The sequence below is a fragment of the Amblyomma maculatum genome, chromosome 9 (genome assembly GCF_055883805.1).
Source record: "Amblyomma maculatum isolate TAMU_Amacu chromosome 9, ASM5588380v1, whole genome shotgun sequence".
In the NCBI taxonomy this organism is placed as follows: domain Eukaryota; kingdom Metazoa; phylum Arthropoda; class Arachnida; order Ixodida; family Ixodidae; genus Amblyomma; species Amblyomma maculatum.
Window position 1 is genome coordinate 5,111,200 of NC_139352.1, and position 18,701 is coordinate 5,129,900.

The window sequence follows — 18,701 nt, forward strand, 5'->3', positions numbered from 1 at the left end:
GTACGCGCTTTCGTCAGTGACTAGCAAACGTTCTGGATTCTGTATGTAACCCTTGTTCATAATCTGTATGCTACAGGATTGCTCATAATCTGAATGCGGTATCCTTCTTCACAATCTGTGGCCGTTAACAAAGGTACAGAATGGAGTCCCGAACATTTCCGATTATCAGCGGAACTCGGCGGCGTTAAGTGTCGAGGATGATATCAAAAGCCTAGGATTATCAAGCAGGACTGTGACATCATCACCGCGTGGTTCCAGTTGGAAAACGGCTCCAAACTCAAAAAGGAAAGAGAAATGTAAAAGGCAAAGGGTGCATAACGTTGTATTAAGCATGGATTATAGTGGATTACAATTTAATACTACAGGTGGTTTAGTTTGTGTTTGTATTTCGTTGGTTTTTCATTGTGGTGAATTAAGAATAGATTTTAAGGATTAAGTTGAATTAGTCAAGTCTCGTTGGACCATGCGTTAGACCACGCGTTAGACCATGCGTTGCACGAACGCTTTAGGTTGGATTATTGCAGTAATTGGCAGATGCGAGAGGACTGCGTTGGATTAAGAATAGATCCAGTTTGATGGTATTGGTGTTTTCACGCTGTAACTAAAGCTCTCACTTCGTAGGCTGCTGACTCATAATAAAGTTGTGTCGATTCGCAAAACATTTGTTGGAGACGCATAAGCTCCGCCTCTACAAGTATGACGCACTAGTGTAGGCGACCACCCCACATGTAATGCCCCGCTTTAACCAAGCCGTATGAACGTGCCTGCGTGCCAGGGATAAGCGAGCCTGACTCGGCATCAAGGAAGGTTGGTTCTCACTCCACGTTACCACCTCAAATGAGCAACCAGAGTTACAACTCCTCCAAACTTTCTGGTACCGTGTGGTCTCGTTAAGTCGCGCAAACCACTGAAGAATCAGTGGTCAGCTACCACCTGCCAGTGCCATGCCCGTGATGTTTCGTTCTGAACGTGAACAACGGCGACTTTGTGCGTAACGGGAGCTCCAACAAACTCGCGTAAATATATCAGATCATGTTGCTTCCCTTTTCAGTTGGCGCTTTAATGTCTTGTCTGAGCTCAGACATTTCCAGGAGAAAAGAAAATGCGCCGTACACGTGCCCGCCCGCCTCTCGGCGCTCCGAGCCCTCGAGGCAACCTTGACCTGTGTATCTATAGCGGCTGCGTCGCTGCATCCAACTCCCTTTGAAGCGTGCTGAGAAGAGACACAGCGGGCAAGAAAGGTCGTGCACGAGCTAAAGACGCAACGTGACGCCCGAGACAGGAGCGGTGCATGTCCGCAGGAGGGAGAGTTGCGTTGAGCTGACAGCACTCGCTAACATTGAAGCCGGCTGCGGTGTTCCGTTCCTTTATCAGTTGCGCATCCTCCTTCGTGTTCTTCGAGCCCCAAAGCGTCTGCACCGCATCTGAAAGCGACGTTGATGGGACTTTTTCTCGGTGGTGATGTTGCACTTCTGCTTACTTACTGGGCTCCGGTAGCTGTGACGGATATTCTGACTTCTGTCGTCCATATGGTACAGCATATAGTTCTTGCGTCTTTTGTCTGTAAATCGTGCCTGCTATGCGATAGCGTACAAAGCTCATTCGACCGAAAAGGCATCGTCGTATCTGAGTTGAGATTAAGGGTCCACCGCGGTGGCTCAGTGGTCAAGACGCTCGGCTACTACCGGGTAGGAACGGGGCGGCTGGGTTAGGATGGAGGCGAAACAGGCTTCCGTGTGCTGGATCCCCAAGTGGTCTCCATAACCCTCCACTACGGAACTTTTTCCTGTGTTTCAACTTCCACTGAGACCTTCCTACCTTCTCTTACGGTGCAGCTCAGATGTGAACGGAGAAGCGTGACAGAAACAGCGCCTTTTCGTTCCTATAAACCAATTAACCAGTTCAGCAAACATTTTCGCGGAATGCAAAAGTGATATTAAAGTCGCTTCGCGTCTACTCAGCATTGGTGGCCCTATAATTTTTGTTGCGAGGCTACCAGTAGATGGACTACTGAAATGTGAAGATTTATCTAGGCCATCGTATCCCGGCAGCTTTTTGAGTGACTGTCCACCGAGCAAAATGATTTTTGTTTCTTTCAAAATAAACGCGGCGACGACTTTCAAAGCATCAACCTACCGCCGCACGACTGACACAGACGATTTTTTACAATCCAACTTATCTAATATAGCCAATATTTTCAGGTTGTTTATAGCTTTATCGACGCTGTTTGTTTCTAGGCTTTACTAACACACTCCGCTTAAGAGTACAGTCATTTGCTTGCATCAAAAGGTGCATATACCAACAACATGCCCATTAACCGGATTATGTCATATATGATGACACAAACGCTTAAGTCATCGTGCTGCATTTTCTATACGCTCTTTGTGAAATATTTGGGGATTTAGGTGTAATGGTGATTGCAGGAAATGTTGGTATTTTCGCAGAAATCGTTTCTGGTTCGCTGCCTGAGCTTGTCCCATCGTGATTCCAGCAAAACAAAAGTGTAAAGTTCGCTTTTGCAGAGAAAGTACTGCTTCTACACGAACTGGAGCTGGTCTTTCAAACTCAAGTACAGAGCTCAGACGCTGCTTTTTTTATACAGCTCCAAGGATGTTAGGACTACGACAGCCTCACAGGCACGGTTTCCGATTTGTGACCCCTACATTTATCTTTGTATTTCCTTACGCGATAAGTTTCTGGCGCCCGCTGATGAGCACGAATATTCGAGCACACAAGGAGAGCCACAAAAGGCATAGTGCATTATGGGTACTGTACTTTAGATTTTCCTGCAATGCTAGCCCGGATCACTGCCGCTAGCAGGCGCAGTGGGCGGTAGCGTGGCCGCTGTAGGCTTACATTTACGCGTTGCTTCACCCGTATCCCCCTGTGGTCCCTAGGTCCCGCTTCCGGACGTTATGGCCACAGGATTTCCTAGCTCCGAGACACCCGAGCATTTCAAGCTGTGAGCCGGAAGCTTGATGCTACGATAGCTCCGCAGGAAAGCGAATCGGTGGCGGTAGAATAAAAGCAATGTCCGTTGTTGGTCGCCTCTTGGCTTCGCCGACGTAGAAAGCATCGGACTTCTTTCGACTAAAACTGTGCAGCGTTATCTCTACTAGAGCGGTCACTGGGCATGCGAGCCAGGAAATCAGAGAGCTCCTGGTACGTAACAGTGCACATCTGTTTATTCATTCATTCAATAACTTAAACTTGGGGCTTATGAAGGTAGGCTGCGGGGACTAGCTTTCATAATAACGCATTTACCGACGCTCCATTCGATATCGAAATGAACTGTACAGAAAGTGGTTTCTATGTGACCGAAGCACGTACCACGTATACGGGGTATCTAAAAGTAATATGTTAAAGAATTTGCCTACATGTAAGCAAACTGTAGAAGGGTGCTTGGCATCTGTCATTTATCAGCGGTCACCAGAGCCATGTAGCTTAGGCTTCCCTGCACGGCTTTAGGGAGTCAAAATCGGGGCTTCCATTTGTCTGCTGTCTATATCTTCTACTCCGCATTGATCATGTGTTAACTTTGAAGGAAACGGAAATCCGCGAGACGCTCTTATTGCTTGACTCTTGTTTCCGCGGTTCGCGAAGCGCTTATAGGGAAGCATGCGGTGTTTGTAGCTGAGGGTATAAATTGTTTTGCTGACGTGTAAGCGGGAGCTGCGAACGTCGAGTAATAAGGCTGTGTTGCTGTTTACTGCCCATTGAGAGTACAGCAGGTTTTCCTTCATAGATGGGGTCACGTAAATTAAAAAGAGGAAATTTTTTATGTAATTTAGGTTAATATAAATAAATGTAAGAAATAATTTTAAATTTATTTTACGGTTTAAGTGCAGCTAAGTCCGCTTAAACCAATTAAGACGTGCGAAAGCGCTGCTTGGCATAGTTTTGCTTAGTGGTTTAGCATTGACACAATAATAATGATAATAATTGTTTCAATCTGTCACACTTGTACTGTGGGCACCTGAACCGCGCCGTAAAAGAAGGAAAACAAGTGGGAGAGCGTTGAGGCAATGGCAGTGACTTTGGCAAAGTGTTGAAGAGGAGGAGGACAAAATTTATTTTTTGTTTACAGGAAGTAATAAAATATTGCGAGGGTCCTAGAAGTCACGGAGCGCCACGAGCTTATGGCCACTTGGTGGCAAAGTGTTGAGCATTTTAAATATATAAATTGGCTTACAGGAAATTAAGTTTGGGCGGCACGCGCACACTTACAATCAAAGGTATACAGTTTGAGACACATGCGTCATTGCTTTTAATCCCCACCATGAAGTAGCCTCCAACTTGGCTAGCAGAAGGATATTAAATGGAAAGCGAAATGGTATGAAACCACCCTGAACGTTGCCAAATAATAATCGCGTCGTATCTGTGATATGAAATCGTGTTATATTTTTGTTATCACTTCCTGCTCACTCTGCAGTGAGGCAAATAAGGGTGCCGCCTTTAATGGAGGATGCGCTCATTAAGAAGTGCGAAAAAAATGGCAGCCCTGAAGTTTTGACACTATAGTGAACACTCACGAGTCACGACCAACATGGTGTGTTTGGTCACAGAGTGGTGAGATGTACTCCCCAGATCTAGTTTATGAGTAGATTATTTTGCGCTCCACAGATATACGTGCTGTTCTGATGCGCTGGGAACTAATCCGTGCAGATCTGGAAGCCGCCGCTCGTATGATCACCACTATCAGCAAAATGCGAGACTGAAGTCATATACTATCAACTGAAGAAATGGCCGCGATCTTATTTTGCCAACTCTAAGTTTTAGCAGTCGCTGTATTAGTTTTGTCGCATCTAGTACGGGTTGGAATTCATTCGGTAAACCTCGCTCCGTTTGACCGCATGGTCAAGCTTATTCCTCGGAACTATCTTTGAACACTGAAATTGCAAGCAGCCTCCTCATTTGCATGCTGCGAGCGCTGCCCTAAGAGCCTCCCGGCCCAGTCGTGGTTGTTTGGTTCCTCTTCTTGGCCATGTGGCATTTCTAAGTTTGCTTAGAATATAAAAAGGCCACGATTTTTTTTTATTCTCGCACTTTTAAAACCAATGCATATTTACGCGAATCCACCAAAAAGGGCATCATGCTCATACCTTTGTCCTGAGGAGTCGATGCTTGTACTGGAAGAAAAAAAGTATTTCCAAGCCCTCATCAGAATCTACAGAATCGTAGTTTCGGGGAAACCGCAGGAGTGCACAAGATAATTTAAAGTCCTCGTTGACCGACATTGACCAGTCACGGTGGGCAAGGAAACGCTTATGCAAATGTCATCCATAAATGCCTTCGCTTAAGCGCGTCAATCTTTATCATTGTCAAAGTTCAAAAACCTGCGTTTTAACCTCCGAACTGAAATGCGCTAACAAAAACTCTAAGCAATCTCCGGAGCTTAACAAACAGAGAGCTGCCTGTGGGCTGGGATTTTAGTTTATATTAGCAACCTACACAGCTTTTATTTCCTTATCATGAAGTCCTTTTCTTGGTAGGCACTTGGTAGTTAACAAGAAGAATAAGATTGGGATGTGGCAAGCACTCGCAGATTATGACTAGCGGCTTACTGGTATCGCTCAAGAGGAAAATATACAACAGTTGCATTTTACCTGTACTCACCTATGGGGCTGAAATGTGGAGGCTAACCAAGAGGGTACTACTTAAGTTGAGGACAACGCAGAGGGTTATGGAACGGAAAATGGTAACAGAGAAATAACTCAAGTTGCCGTCAATCTAGTGGAAATCAAGAAGAAGAAATGGGCATGGGCAGGACATGTAGTTCGAAGAGAGGATAACCGATGGTCGCTTAGGGTAACAAACTGGATTCCAAGGGAAGGAAAGCGTAGCAGAGGGCGGCAGAAAGTTAGGTGGGCGGATGAGATAAGAAGTTCGCAGGGGTTAAGTGGATGCAGCTAGCACAGAACCGGGTTAAGTGGAGAAATATGGGAGAGGTCTTCGCCCTGCAGTGGGTATAGTCAGGCTGATGATGATGATGATGATGAGCCACATGACGCTTCCGTTCTTCATCGGTCTTTGTAAGTTGAGGCATTTACGCCCCCTTCATTTTGCCAAATCCATAGCTTGATTCGCATTTTCTGGAGAAACAGGGCCTTCAACGCTACACTTCATTAAAGTAAAAATAAAAATTAAAAAAAAATAACAATGCTCGTCCTGACCCGTACTGAGAGATGACCTCCCTTGTGTGGCTCAAGAAGCGTAACAGCGATACAGTCTTATAGAACAATGTAGCAGCGGCTTGCGTCGACAAAATGCCAACTTTTTTCTGCGTTAAAACACTTACCCATTCTCCACGGTAGACGAGATGAAGTCGGGAGTCATATCGACCGATATTGCGACAGCGCCAGAGAGTGGTAAGAAAGAAAACTGCTCACAAGGAGAACAGGCTGCCACGATTGTGGAATGTGTCCATCATTTGCGCTGCTGGACTTCTTGCCCTTACCGCCCACGCCCTCCTCAACGATGGAGATTTGTGTTTTTGTGCCTATGGAAGAACTCTTTGCCTCGGTGGCACAAATGTTTACCCCGCTTAATGGAAGGGCGACACCTTGCGACATCTCCTTTCCGCTGCTATTGTTGTTGTCCTCTAAGCTGATGGTCCATATAGGAGGGTCGGCCAAGAATTGGGGTGGAGAGAGATTGTTAGAAATATATATTTTCATCGCCAAAAATGAGGTGGTTCCTATGCGAGAGAGAAGGAAACGAAAAGATGGAACACCGAAATAAAAAGGAGAAACCATACGCACGCACGAGGTGAGCACTGTAAGATTTGTAGCCAGTGACTAAAAAAGAATGTATAATAGCAATGCAGACGCAGCTTATCATGCACGCCTAATGGGTGTCCTTCTGTTATTCCTTTCACGAAATAGCTGACTGCCTCTGCAATTACTTGTCCCGAAGTTGGCCACCGGGGATATAGCGACATCGTTGAAGACAAAGCGCATTAGGCGTCAGTCTGTTCCGTTTTGCAAAATGAGTAAGCGTATATTCGCCAGAATTGGAAGCGTAAAAAAAAAGTGCGAGGATTAATCATTGTTTTGAGAAATGAAAAACGAAGGAAAGGAAGAATAAATCAAGGAAAAATGAGAAAGAAATACGTGAGCAAACTAATATTAACTGTGAAAGAAAACAATGCAGGTCTTTTTCCTTTATATATTTCAATTGTTCGCAAGTATGCTTCTACTATTTGTGTTTGCTGCTCGCCAGATGCCATTCTGTCGACCATTAGATTACCATAAGTACTGCACAATTAATATCGGCATCAAATTCTTCATGCACCCGCAACACCGATTTATATTTTCTAAATAATTACAAACCGCAAACACTTTCACATTACTTGCCGCCAGATCTTAAAAACTCAAATTTGGGCTAATGTTAGCGCAAATGAGTTTACATGTATTTTGACAATATAGCCGGTGCCAGCGCCGGGAGCACTCGCCCGGAGTTGCGCCTCTTGAAAACTTCCTTCTCCGTTGCACTGGTTAAAGAACCCCGGATGGTCGAAATTTCTGCAGCTCTCCAGTGCTCATAGGCTGTCGTTTCGGGAGGTTAACATTATAAACCAAACCAAAACGAAACCAAATCAAATGAAAAAAAAAAGTGTACTACATGCTACGATTATCATACGTTGTAAATGATTTACCTCTGCGTGCTTTGGAAATTTGGAGCGGGATATACTGTATCACGAGCGTGCGATTATAAATCTACTTAAGGAGGTATTCAGAGCGACAGCCTCCGAGTTTGATAGGAACAGACACGCTACTTGCACGGAGTAAATTGTTTTCAATATTGTGGTTATTGAAGGAGTGAAGTCTCACTTTTCCTCTACTTGACTGCGTAAAATATCGTTAAGGGCAAAAAAAAAAAATAACATCTTGAAGGATGCTTCAGCGGGGCGAAACACCTCGCAAAAAAATCCAATCAAAATGGAAGCCCTTAAATAAGCTGCTTGAATAACATTTCCGTAACATCTTCAAGTATCCGGACTCCCAGATTTAACATTTTATGCAAACCTTATAAAAAGTGGCCTTCTTTATAAACAGGTTGGTCTCTGCATAAATAACGTAATCCCCCAACGATTCAAACCGCTTACTATAGGGTGACGATCCATTATTTATTTTTCACGACGTTGTGTGCATTGGGCTAAAACACAAGTAGTCGCATTGCCGTGTTTCCCTTGACGTAAATCTCATGGGACAATCTTTGACTCACGGTTCACACACAAAAATAATAAAGACGAAATTGGAGGGAGGGTGTGGGTGGTGCTGAAGAGGAAAATAACGAAAATCATGCATTGCGAAGCTTTCGCCGTCTCCGCATTTCTATCGGTATACTATCGGGTCGTGGGGCGGGCAATCACCTGGTCGCTACGGGGCCTCGCTTCTAGAAAAAAAAAAAAAATCTCGTTTTCGGATCACAGACTCGCAATACGTATCTGTAAGTTTTGCCTTTCTGTAAGAGTGGGATTGTGCTCTCTGGTCTCCCTCTACAATATCCTGCACGAAACTCGTGGCGAACAGTCTGAAAGTTCCGAATGAGATGGCTTTCACCAATTTCCTTTAGCGGCCGTACCATTTGATTCTTGCTACTATAATTAGTGTCCCCTAAGAGGCCCCAAGAGGAGCTGCAATGTCGGAGCCCATTGCACAATTTATGGGTTGAATATAACTAAGAACGCGGTCGCGTAGAATTTTCCCAGCTATATATATATATATATATATCATGTTTTCGTTGTGTAGACCGCGTTCTTACGGATCGAGTGTCTCGTCAGCAACGGCAATTTGGTGAGCAGCGGAAGCTTCTAATCGCATGAAACAGTAGGCTCGCGCCTACTCTCTCCTGGACTACGGCTGCAGTTTTTGCGCACTGAGCACAAATCTTCCGTAATGTTGGCTTCGAAGCAATACGCACAGCTTCAGTTGCTGTGATCCAGATGTTTATTCCGTCCGTATAGGAATAGGTTCATCTACAATATGCCTACTACCACCCGAGGAGGTATATGGATAATGAAAGATTCAGTTTCATTCTCATGAAAGGTTGTGTATGTGTTAGCCTGATAGCACCTGGGTGCAGTTATTTTATAACGGGATCTTTCTTTTACCGCTATCAACAATCGAAACAAGCAACAAAAATTTTAAATCGGCACTGTGTTGAGCATAACATGTTGTTGGGTAAGTTAATATTAATATAGACATGGTTAAGCCGCATGAAACAAAACACACACACACACACACACACACACACACACACACACACACACACACACACACACACACACACACACACACACACACACACACACACACACACACACACACACACACACACGCACACACACACACGCACACGCACACGCACACACACACACACACACACACACACACACACACACACACACACACACACACACACACACACACACACACACACACACACACACACACACACACACACAAAGGATGGGTGAAAAGTAGCAACGGAAACTGACTGATTTATTGAATGATCTCCAGCACGTGTTTGAAGCGAACAAATATATACACCGTGAATGCACGTTCAGAAACGCGTAACAATTCTTATACAGCAAGCAGAGTCTCACAGTATTTTATAATAAAACTCTGTCTTGTATCGCATAACTCACGAGTCGCAGACACAATCGTGTCCTTCATCAGTTTTCGTGCAATAGTATTGCTGCACCTCATTGAGCCTATATCCGTCATTTTTAGCAGTTACAGCAATGCTTAGGTAAGCTATCCACCAACGATAACAATGGGTCATGTTTCCGTGCATGACCATTCACGGAGCCTCCAATCTGGCCTATGATTTGCCGCAAGTTAGTGGTACCTCGTAGACAACTTCGGCACTGCATTTCACCATTTCACAGTTAGCCTCGCATAATTATTTGTCACATGCCACTTTTCTTCGCTTTTTTGTCGATACGGGGCATAATTTCGTCAGTCAGCATGGTGTGTGTGTAAATGGCACTGGCAAATAGTACTTGCCCGCCTCCTCCTTCAGCCTCGCTGACATCTTATGCAGATATGGCATCATTGCCAGTTTCACTTTGCTTGTGGCATTTTGCATTTCATCTGTCGAACATTTATTTCTGTCACTGCCGCCAAGATAGCACAACGGAGTCTACCCACCTGGTCATTAAATATTTCATCTCTTTTGGGCGGAAAGACTCCTTCAAAACAGCAGTTGTCAATTGTCGCCAGCTTCTGTTCTACTTCCGTTGCATTGGCAATACAATAAACTTTGTTTTAGCGTAGTTTGTGCGTTGTAGCAAGGAAGAAAGAAATAGCTTGTTTACCTCTTGACCTCGTCTGCAATGTTATTGCAGGCGTCGCACTGCGGTGGTGCTGTCGGTGGGACCGGAGCGCCTGCTGGGCCGCTTCTACAGCTCGAGCAGCGCAGGGAAGTGACACAAGCAACAGTACTAGCGACTTCAGTGGCGATGACGTCAGCGTATCGTGCCACAACGAGGAGGTGTCGGAGTGTGTGAGCCGGCTTGACCTGCTGTCAAGAAATAAGAGCCTTGCGTTCGCCACCACTGAAGCCGAGCTGAGTAGGATCTGCAAGTGAGTACAGCACGCCATCTCTCCTGACATGAATGCAGTGCTTACGTTAATGTAGCAAGTAATTTTCAGTAAGGGGTCCCACCGCAATGGCTCAATATTTAGGGCGCTCGTCTGGTGGTCTCGAGGAAGCAGGTTTGATTTCTTCCGCGACGGCCGTGTTTTCATTATTGGCGGACTCATCACGCCGCCTGTACTGTGCGATGTTGTGTCAAAGAATTCAACACAAACGGCCGATATGGGGAAACATACTGAAGAGAAAACAGCACAAGAGATAAAGAGAGGAGCAAAATAACCACAGGACGAGCATTGACTCAAAGCTGAAAGTTTATTCGATAAAAGCGACACAATTTATGGAAAAAGTGGCCAGCCTATCGACACGTGAACAAACAAAAACACGTGTAGCTACGTGGAATTAAGGTATGCAAGCTCACTATCATGTGGTAAAATATATGACTTGTTAACGAACAATTTAAAATAAATAAATAAACCTTGATTTTTTTATCGATGTGTTAGGCTTGTGTTAGAAGGTCGAGTGCTTGCACAGGATATCACAATAGTGCAAGGAAGGAAAACAAGATTTACAGCCACGGACAAGGTCGACGAGATTTGTTAACGTCCAGTTTATTTGCATGCTCTTTCAAACGTGTATTAATGCATCGCCCCTTCTCCCCGATATACATTCCTCCGCATGACATTGGGATTTTATACACTATCTCCTCAGCGCATATGGCACATACTTCGTTTTGCATATAACCTCATAGTGTATTCCCGATTGTTTTAGTTCTCGAGCCTTTCTTTTTTTTTTTTTTTTTAAATAGCACAGACCCTTTTAACTTTCTTGGGTGGCAAAAGAACAACCCCTATGCGATAACCTCCTGCCACATTTTTAAGATTGAATGACAGGCAGTGTACAGACGGGAGAGCGGTAAACTTTTTACTTTCTTTTTTCTGGCCTAGGCACCAAAGTTGTCTTAAGCTTTCTTTGCTGTCTTGTTACAGCCCAATAACATACCATCATGCGGACATCCGGATTCCATGAGTGTTTCAAATTGTTCATTGAATCTGCTGATTACCACATGGTTGCAAAATTTTGATAACACAGGCACCAGAGATGAGACCACAATTCCTGTTGCTGTTTTCAAAAGATGCGATTTGTTAACAGGGCAGGTATTCCCAACAGATATTCCGCATCTCAACTTGCAAATACAGATCTAAAAACTGTAGTTTGCTTTCAACCGTGACCTTAGTGGTGAACTGTAGACGCAGAGCATTTTTTAGTGAGTAGCGCTACTAGCCGCAATCAAGGATTTCGCCGATGTCGGTCCGAAGCCGCTCACTCTCTCTCTCTCTCTCTCTTCGTGAACTTGAAGTGGAGAAATAGAAGGTGGCTACGCGCGCGTCTCGCAGCCCAGAACTGAGGATTTGGAGCGGCCGCAGAGCTGTAGTAGAAGCCGCTCTCTCTCTGTCCATCCATCTCTCCATGAACTTGAAGAGGAGGAAGGGAAAGTGGCGACGCCCGCATCACGCGACTTAACACTCAGGGGGCGGAGCGACCGCATGATGCACCCAGTTAGAGAGTAAGACTGTGAGAGAGTGGCGTGTCAGTTGCGGACGTGGCGGCCGTCGCTGGACAGCGTTGCGCAAGCGTGTGTGCGTTTCCGTCGCGTCGCAATAGATGAAGCCGGGCCATATGGTACTGCGGCGCAGGCTCGACGTGCTGAAGTACAACGGTTACGAAGGCAGAACCGGAAAGCCGGAGGCCCATAAATCGACAGTCGGCGGAGACGCGGCCGTTTGGACGCTCAAGTTCACGCAAGGCTGGCAGCGAGCTGACAGCGAACACTGACCACCTTCGTCGACTCCGAATAATTCCCATTCCAAGGGGGAGTTCAGTTTGCGGGCTTCTCCCGGAAAGTGTTCACCGCGGGTCCACTGTCGCGGGGAAGATTCCGAAGGGGTGGCCAATGTCAAGTGGCAGCTTGACGCGAGTTTATGACGGTCGCGCAGGCGGCCGCACTTCAGAAGTGGTATAAGAACACATGAAAACGGGCGACGCCGTTGGTTTGGTCCGTTCTGATTCTCGAAAAAGTCGCGCTTCGACCGTGCCGCGAAGGAGGCAGACCAGAGCAGTTAAAAACACAGCGTAAGCGCAGTGGTTGTGGGTTCGGCGCTAACTGCTCTGTCTCTCGGTTTGAGGGGAAAGGGCGCAGATGCCATAAATCGTGGCTAACACGGGCTGGGGAGAATGCGCGGCAGAGGGAGCTGCTGTCGGTGTCTTCTCGGTGGAAACTAGCAAAAAACGACTGGAAGATTGGTGGCTTAAAAGCAGAGAAGTGGCATAATGTTAGTATTGTATGAACAAAAATTTAATAAATAGAATGATGGTTTAGTTAACTATTCTAAATCAATAATTAAGATATAGGGAGAAAAATGAGCATGATAGCTACTGCTACCACCCCGTTTCAAAGGGGACGCTCCTATATTCCATCCATTCCATCCATCCATCCATCTCGGGAGGACGCCTGGACATACGTCCCTTTGAAACCACCGCCCGCGCGCAACCGACCAAGGGCATGCGATCGGAATGTTTGGGCCATAGGTTTGTGTGTTGTGTGTTTTGGAAGCTCAACCGTCTGCGCTGTTTGTCTTTGTGACTGCTGGTCACCTCTTGAGTGAGCTGAAGGAAGATATTGGAGAGAGTGTAAATCGCAGATGTGTGTGGTAATGCAGGAAAGGTATAACGGGGATAAGCGGTGCTACGCACCTACTTCGTATTTGATTAACTATTCATATCGGCCATATTTAAAAAAAAATACATTAGTATACATCAATCACGCATCTAGATAAGTTAGATTTGCCAGAAAAAAAATAAGAAGTCATCGACATAACGTAAAATGCGTGACGCCATCCCGACATATGTTGTCCTGAATGCCACGACCAACAAAAGACAAAATTGCACTATTGTGATATCCTAGCACCATTGTGATATTATGTATGTACATGCACTTGACTAGTTCAAAATATGAAATTATGGAGGCCTACCCCATGATGAAAAAAATAAGGTTGCGTGTTAGCAAGTCATCCATTTTACTACATGATAGCGAGGTTGCATGTCTTGATTCCACGTAGCAACACGTACTTTTGGTTTGTTCATTGTTGACAGGCTGATCACTTTTTTCATACATTGTGTTGCTTTCATCAAAAGAGCTTTCAGTTGTGATTCAGCGCTCGTACTTTGGTTCTTCTGCTCCCCTCTTTGTATTTTGCGCTGTTTGCCCTTAAAAAGGAATCCAAGATGGTCTGAATTTCTGGAGCTCTCCACTATGGCGTTCCTCACAGCCGTTGCTGCTTTAGAACGTTAAACGCAAAAACAAAACAATAATACTTTAGTGAACAGAGTCGAATGTCATGGTTGCCGATCAATTCGGCAAGCCGTCTAGATGATTTCAGTAGTCCAATGTTGTAATCCGCCCAAGTGCAGCCATACTGCTACAAATTAAAGCTGCACAGCTTTCACAGAAAGTTTATAGTTAAAAGAAAAATTGTCCTGGGCAGGATTTCGAACCAGACATCACCGCCTTCCGGGGAAATCGTTCTACCATGCAACTGAGCTGACCAGGATGGTCAGCAGATCAGACAGCAGGGCGGAAGCGAATTGAACGATAATCAGAAGTGGGAAAATGTTTCTATACGGTTAGGGAGCGTAATTGCCCATTAGCATCCATCAAAGCGACACCATAAGACTACAGATAGGGCTGATTGGCTGCCAAGGTCAGGTAGGCATTTTTTTTTTTTTTTTTGAAGAATTCTTCAAGCGCTGAACCTCTAAGAAAGCTGTGGTCTATTCTCGGTCAAGCTCAGGTGGGTTGTTAATGAGTAATCACTGTTTTGCTTAAAGCGACATAGGGCTTTAATAAATGCGTTGCTTTGGACTTTAGCCGTTCATTAAAGACTGCATTTTTTTGCGATCTATTTGAATCAGTATTGATTATTGATAAGTGTTTTTACTGTATGGAGGTTTCTAGAAACGAGTTTAGGCATGTTGAAATTTTGCCGTGATTAGAACTGCTGAACGCATGAGCCGAAATTTGGCTCAGCACAGTCAAAAGGTTAATACGTGCTATGCAAAACTGAAAATTCTTCATTAAAATCGACTGTGCGCTGTCAAGTGCAGCCATATCTCTATTCTTATGGTTTAAATAAGGTTTCTGGGTGCGAGGCTCTTATCGTGCGGGGAAGCAATATGCTGTTGATGGCGGGGACGTAAATATCTGCTTTATAGGCATCCACGGCAGCCCTATAGATGTTGGGTCTCACTTGAGCGTATTTTGCGTCTAAACACCGTCACCATTATAATGTTACTGCCTTTAATCTGTAGTGAGGAAACCTGCCCGAAAGATGGCGATGATGGCTGAGTGTCCTTTGGCGCGGGGTAAAGTGATACAGAGCTTCAGGGCCTAAGGAATAGGTGCAGTAGTGAGCATTCTGAGAGATGCTTAAGTTTCCGTGCAAACCATGCATATGCTGAACACAGTCGTAGAGCTATTTTCAAAGGCGGAAGTTCGATGAGAAGTGCCGAAGCTCCCAGTGGCAGAACTGTAGCTTCCCACGTTTCACACGTGCTTGCTAGAATACAAAGGACCGGCGAATAGCGGCGTCGCTATGTTCTGCACGTAGCCACCTCACCGATGCCATGGAGTGCGTGAATGGCTTCACCAGGCGCTGCTTCAACGAGAGACAGCGGGCGATCTACAGGCGACTCACGAGCGGCGCTGCGCAGCTCATCGAAGACTTCTGTCAGGAGGGATCCCGATTCAGGCTCAGTGAGTGCTTGAAGCAATTCTGTGCAGCGCCACGAAATGATGCTCCTCTTGGTACAGAGCTAAACATTCCATGCGCCAGCAAGCGTGGAAACAAAAGAGAGATAGTCTGGTGAAATGCTGAGAAACACGTAGTGTGGCGACTGACACAATATTGACAAACCCTTGTCGCGTGCAAAGATACCTGACTAGCCATCGTTATCTCTTTGTACCACCAAACTGCGAAGGTCTTGAAACATCGATAAAATTTTCGTTTTAAATCAGTATTGCCGCAAGTGTGGATATAGTCACGGCAGATGCCGGTCCACGTTTTTGGCGAACACGATGCGAGCATCATAGTGAACTGGATTAGCCGTACTGAAAGCAACCGAAACAATAGTAGCAAAAATATATTCACCCCAACAATGGACGGTGTTTCTTTCGGGCAACGGAGATGATTTAGGGTAGATGAGTATAATCCATGGCGACTTGTGCCCTGATGTTGCTCGCGAAATCCATATCAGGAGCAACAACTTGGCTCCCGGCGCTAAGTACTAGAGACTGTTGACTACACTTGCTTAAGAATACCAAGTTTTCTCGGAAATGCCAAGGATACGCCACAAGACACGTCCTAACGATAGCTCCTTATTTCTCTCGCAATAACTGCTTCAAATAATCTTTCTTCCCTAGTACTATTACTGAATAAAATAAACTTGACAATGTCACTGTTTTGCTGCTTTATCTAAACCTGTTTTGCTCGCACCTCTACTTGTGACCCTTATCACAACAATCCCAATGTTTCTGCTTGCCATGATTTATTTTGTTTTAGTTGTTGCCTTGTACTGAGCTTTGTATGTTTGGTATATCGTCTTCTTGTTGCATGTCAATAGTACATATTATACTGTATCCCACCCTGCTAAAATCCCGCATGAGATTGCAATATAAATAAATAAATAAATAAATAAATAAATAAATAAATAAATAAATAAATAAATAAATAAATAAATAAATAAATAAATAAATAAATAAATAAATAAATAAATAAATAAATAAATAAATAAGAAAGGAAGATTAAAAGAAAGAAAGAAAACTCTGTTCTTGCGGAGTTTTGTGAGATATATGTGTATAAAAAATAAAGATTTTTTTTTTTTTTTTTTCAATCTGAACAAAAATGTAAGGGCCAGATTTCGCGCAATCGACAGAGCGCTATTTTCTCCCCCTTGGTTTGCGCAGCATACCTGAAGCACTCCAAGTGCTACAAAGAGCTGCAGGATGACTACAACCACTGTGCCGCGGTCTACATGGCTCAGAGGGCCGAACTCCAGGGGCAAGTGCTGAGCACGCAGGAGAAGATACGGCTGTCTTGCTGGTATGTCCAGATTAGCCTTATCCCCTTCGTAGATTATTTTCCAGTCTCAGGCAACTTTTCAAGTGCTCAACCTTTTGTGGCGAAGTTGCCTGGAAGGTCGAAAAAAAAATCAAGTTAGGCAAGTTGCCAAGAAAGTCAAGAAAGAATTGAATATATATTTGCTCGATAATTCATATAATGAATTCTGAGCTTGTCTTTTGATACCACTATCAGTTATTTGCATTATCGCAATACAAGCGTCTGTGCCATTAGATAGCTGAAGTATCAGTCTCAGAGCTTATTATGAGGTTTGTAACCGTCACGATGTTGATATACTTCTTTCTCGCACAGTCATATGGACGGATACAAGCACTGTGCCAAGGGTGCTGTGCTCCGTCACTGCAGCGTGGAGGCGGCTGAGCTGGCGGAGGACATCATCGTCAAGGCCGGCGGCTACCTCCTATCTACCCACTGCGCAGGCTACCGAGTCAACGACCCAACCTGCAGTGGCTGCTCATCAGGAAAGACCCTCGCAGTACCGATGGTACTCACGCTGGCAGCTTGGGTACATCGTTTTTCCACAAGCCTGTAGTGCTGACCTTATGCCATCAAGGAAAACACAGTATAGTGATTGTCACGGCATTTGGACCGCACCTGCAGGACACAGGAGACAAGCGAGATGAGTCGTCACTGAAGTATCTGCTTGAGAACAAGGGCACCGGGAGCAAACGAATAACACCCGTGCGCAGCAGTGGCAACGAAGACTATCGTGCCAAGCCCAGTCACTCCCTACAAGCCAGTGTGGCTTGTTGTTTCCGCTGTATCGTCCGTTAGATGTCGAACAATTCAGCGCTGGCTACACGCAGGGTTATTTTTTGTCACAAGAAACGTACTACGCCGGCGATATTTTCATTCTGTGCACGTCGCCACTTCATTAGAAATGGCAATCGTCAAGGTGTCGAAAAACTCGAGTGTTGAGCGGCTGTTGTTGGCGCTGAAGTATGGGCTATCGCTGCATTTAGGTGCTTGTGCTGGCCACAGGAAATCGACGCATCTACCAACTTGGACAGCGAGCGTCCGCGCAAACGCCGGTGCCGTAGACTGCAACAGAGCTCCGAATAATGAGCCTCAGTAATGTACATAGAGGGCAAGTTTGCACAATGGCAGTGAAATGCGCTCTGTAATGTTCATTTCTCGGCCACGGTGGCGGTGACTTCGGTGGAATATCAGAAAACATAACTTCAGCTAGCATATCCTAGCTAGCGTCCTCAGATAATTTTGCGCGTTGACTAATGTGTGCTGGATAATCTTGTGTGTTGTAATAGCGCATGCAGATACATGTGCACTGTTCATATAGAGTTAAGCAAGGGAGTCATGGCGACTGGCCTACTCGTGTTTAATCTACTACTTGTATCGCACTACTTGAGAAATACGAACAAAGAAATCTACTCGTAACAAAAACCAATGAAACAGCGCATGTGGCCAAACGGACGCTTACCAGGTTTTGTAGAAATGTTCATGTTCATACATCTTAAATATTTAGAAGCTATTTTCTAAAGAACTGCATTGATGAGACCTCCTCAAAACGATCTTTTCATTTGTGCAAAATGATGGAAGAACTCGTCCTTCGTACCAATAGAATGGGATGAGAGCGCTGTGATTCGTTTCTAAGTACAGTAAAATCTCAGCACAGCACAGCACTCATAGTCCTGCATAAAGAAAGTAACAAAATTCCCATAAAGAAAGGTGTTAGGCAAGGAGACACAATCTCCCCAGTACTATTCACAGCTTGTTTAGAGGCTTCAGAGACTTAGAATGGGAGCAGTTAGGGATAAGGGTAGATGGAGAATACCTCAGTAATCTGCGATTTGCTGATGACATTGCCTTGCTAAGCAACTCGGGGGATGAACTGCAAATAATGATTGGTGACCTAGACAGGAAAAGTAGAAAGGTAGGCTTGAA

The 18,701-nt window shown here is 45.0% G+C and overlaps 1 protein-coding gene across 1 annotated transcript in view; it reads left to right on the forward strand.

Moving 5' to 3' along the window:
* Window positions 1–18,634, forward strand: part of LOC146178139 (uncharacterized) — a 106,551-nt gene extending 87,917 nt beyond the window's left edge. The window contains exons 2-5 of the mRNA XM_084579708.1: window positions 10,355–10,592; window positions 15,270–15,415; window positions 16,625–16,760; window positions 17,091–18,634. Of these exons, the coding sequence (XP_084435834.1) occupies window positions 10,355–10,592; window positions 15,270–15,415; window positions 16,625–16,760; window positions 17,091–17,331 (761 nt within the window). The 3' untranslated portion in view covers window positions 17,332–18,634. The remainder of the gene's footprint in view (window positions 1–10,354; window positions 10,593–15,269; window positions 15,416–16,624; window positions 16,761–17,090) is intronic.
* The last annotated feature ends 67 nt before the right edge of the window (window positions 18,635–18,701 follow it).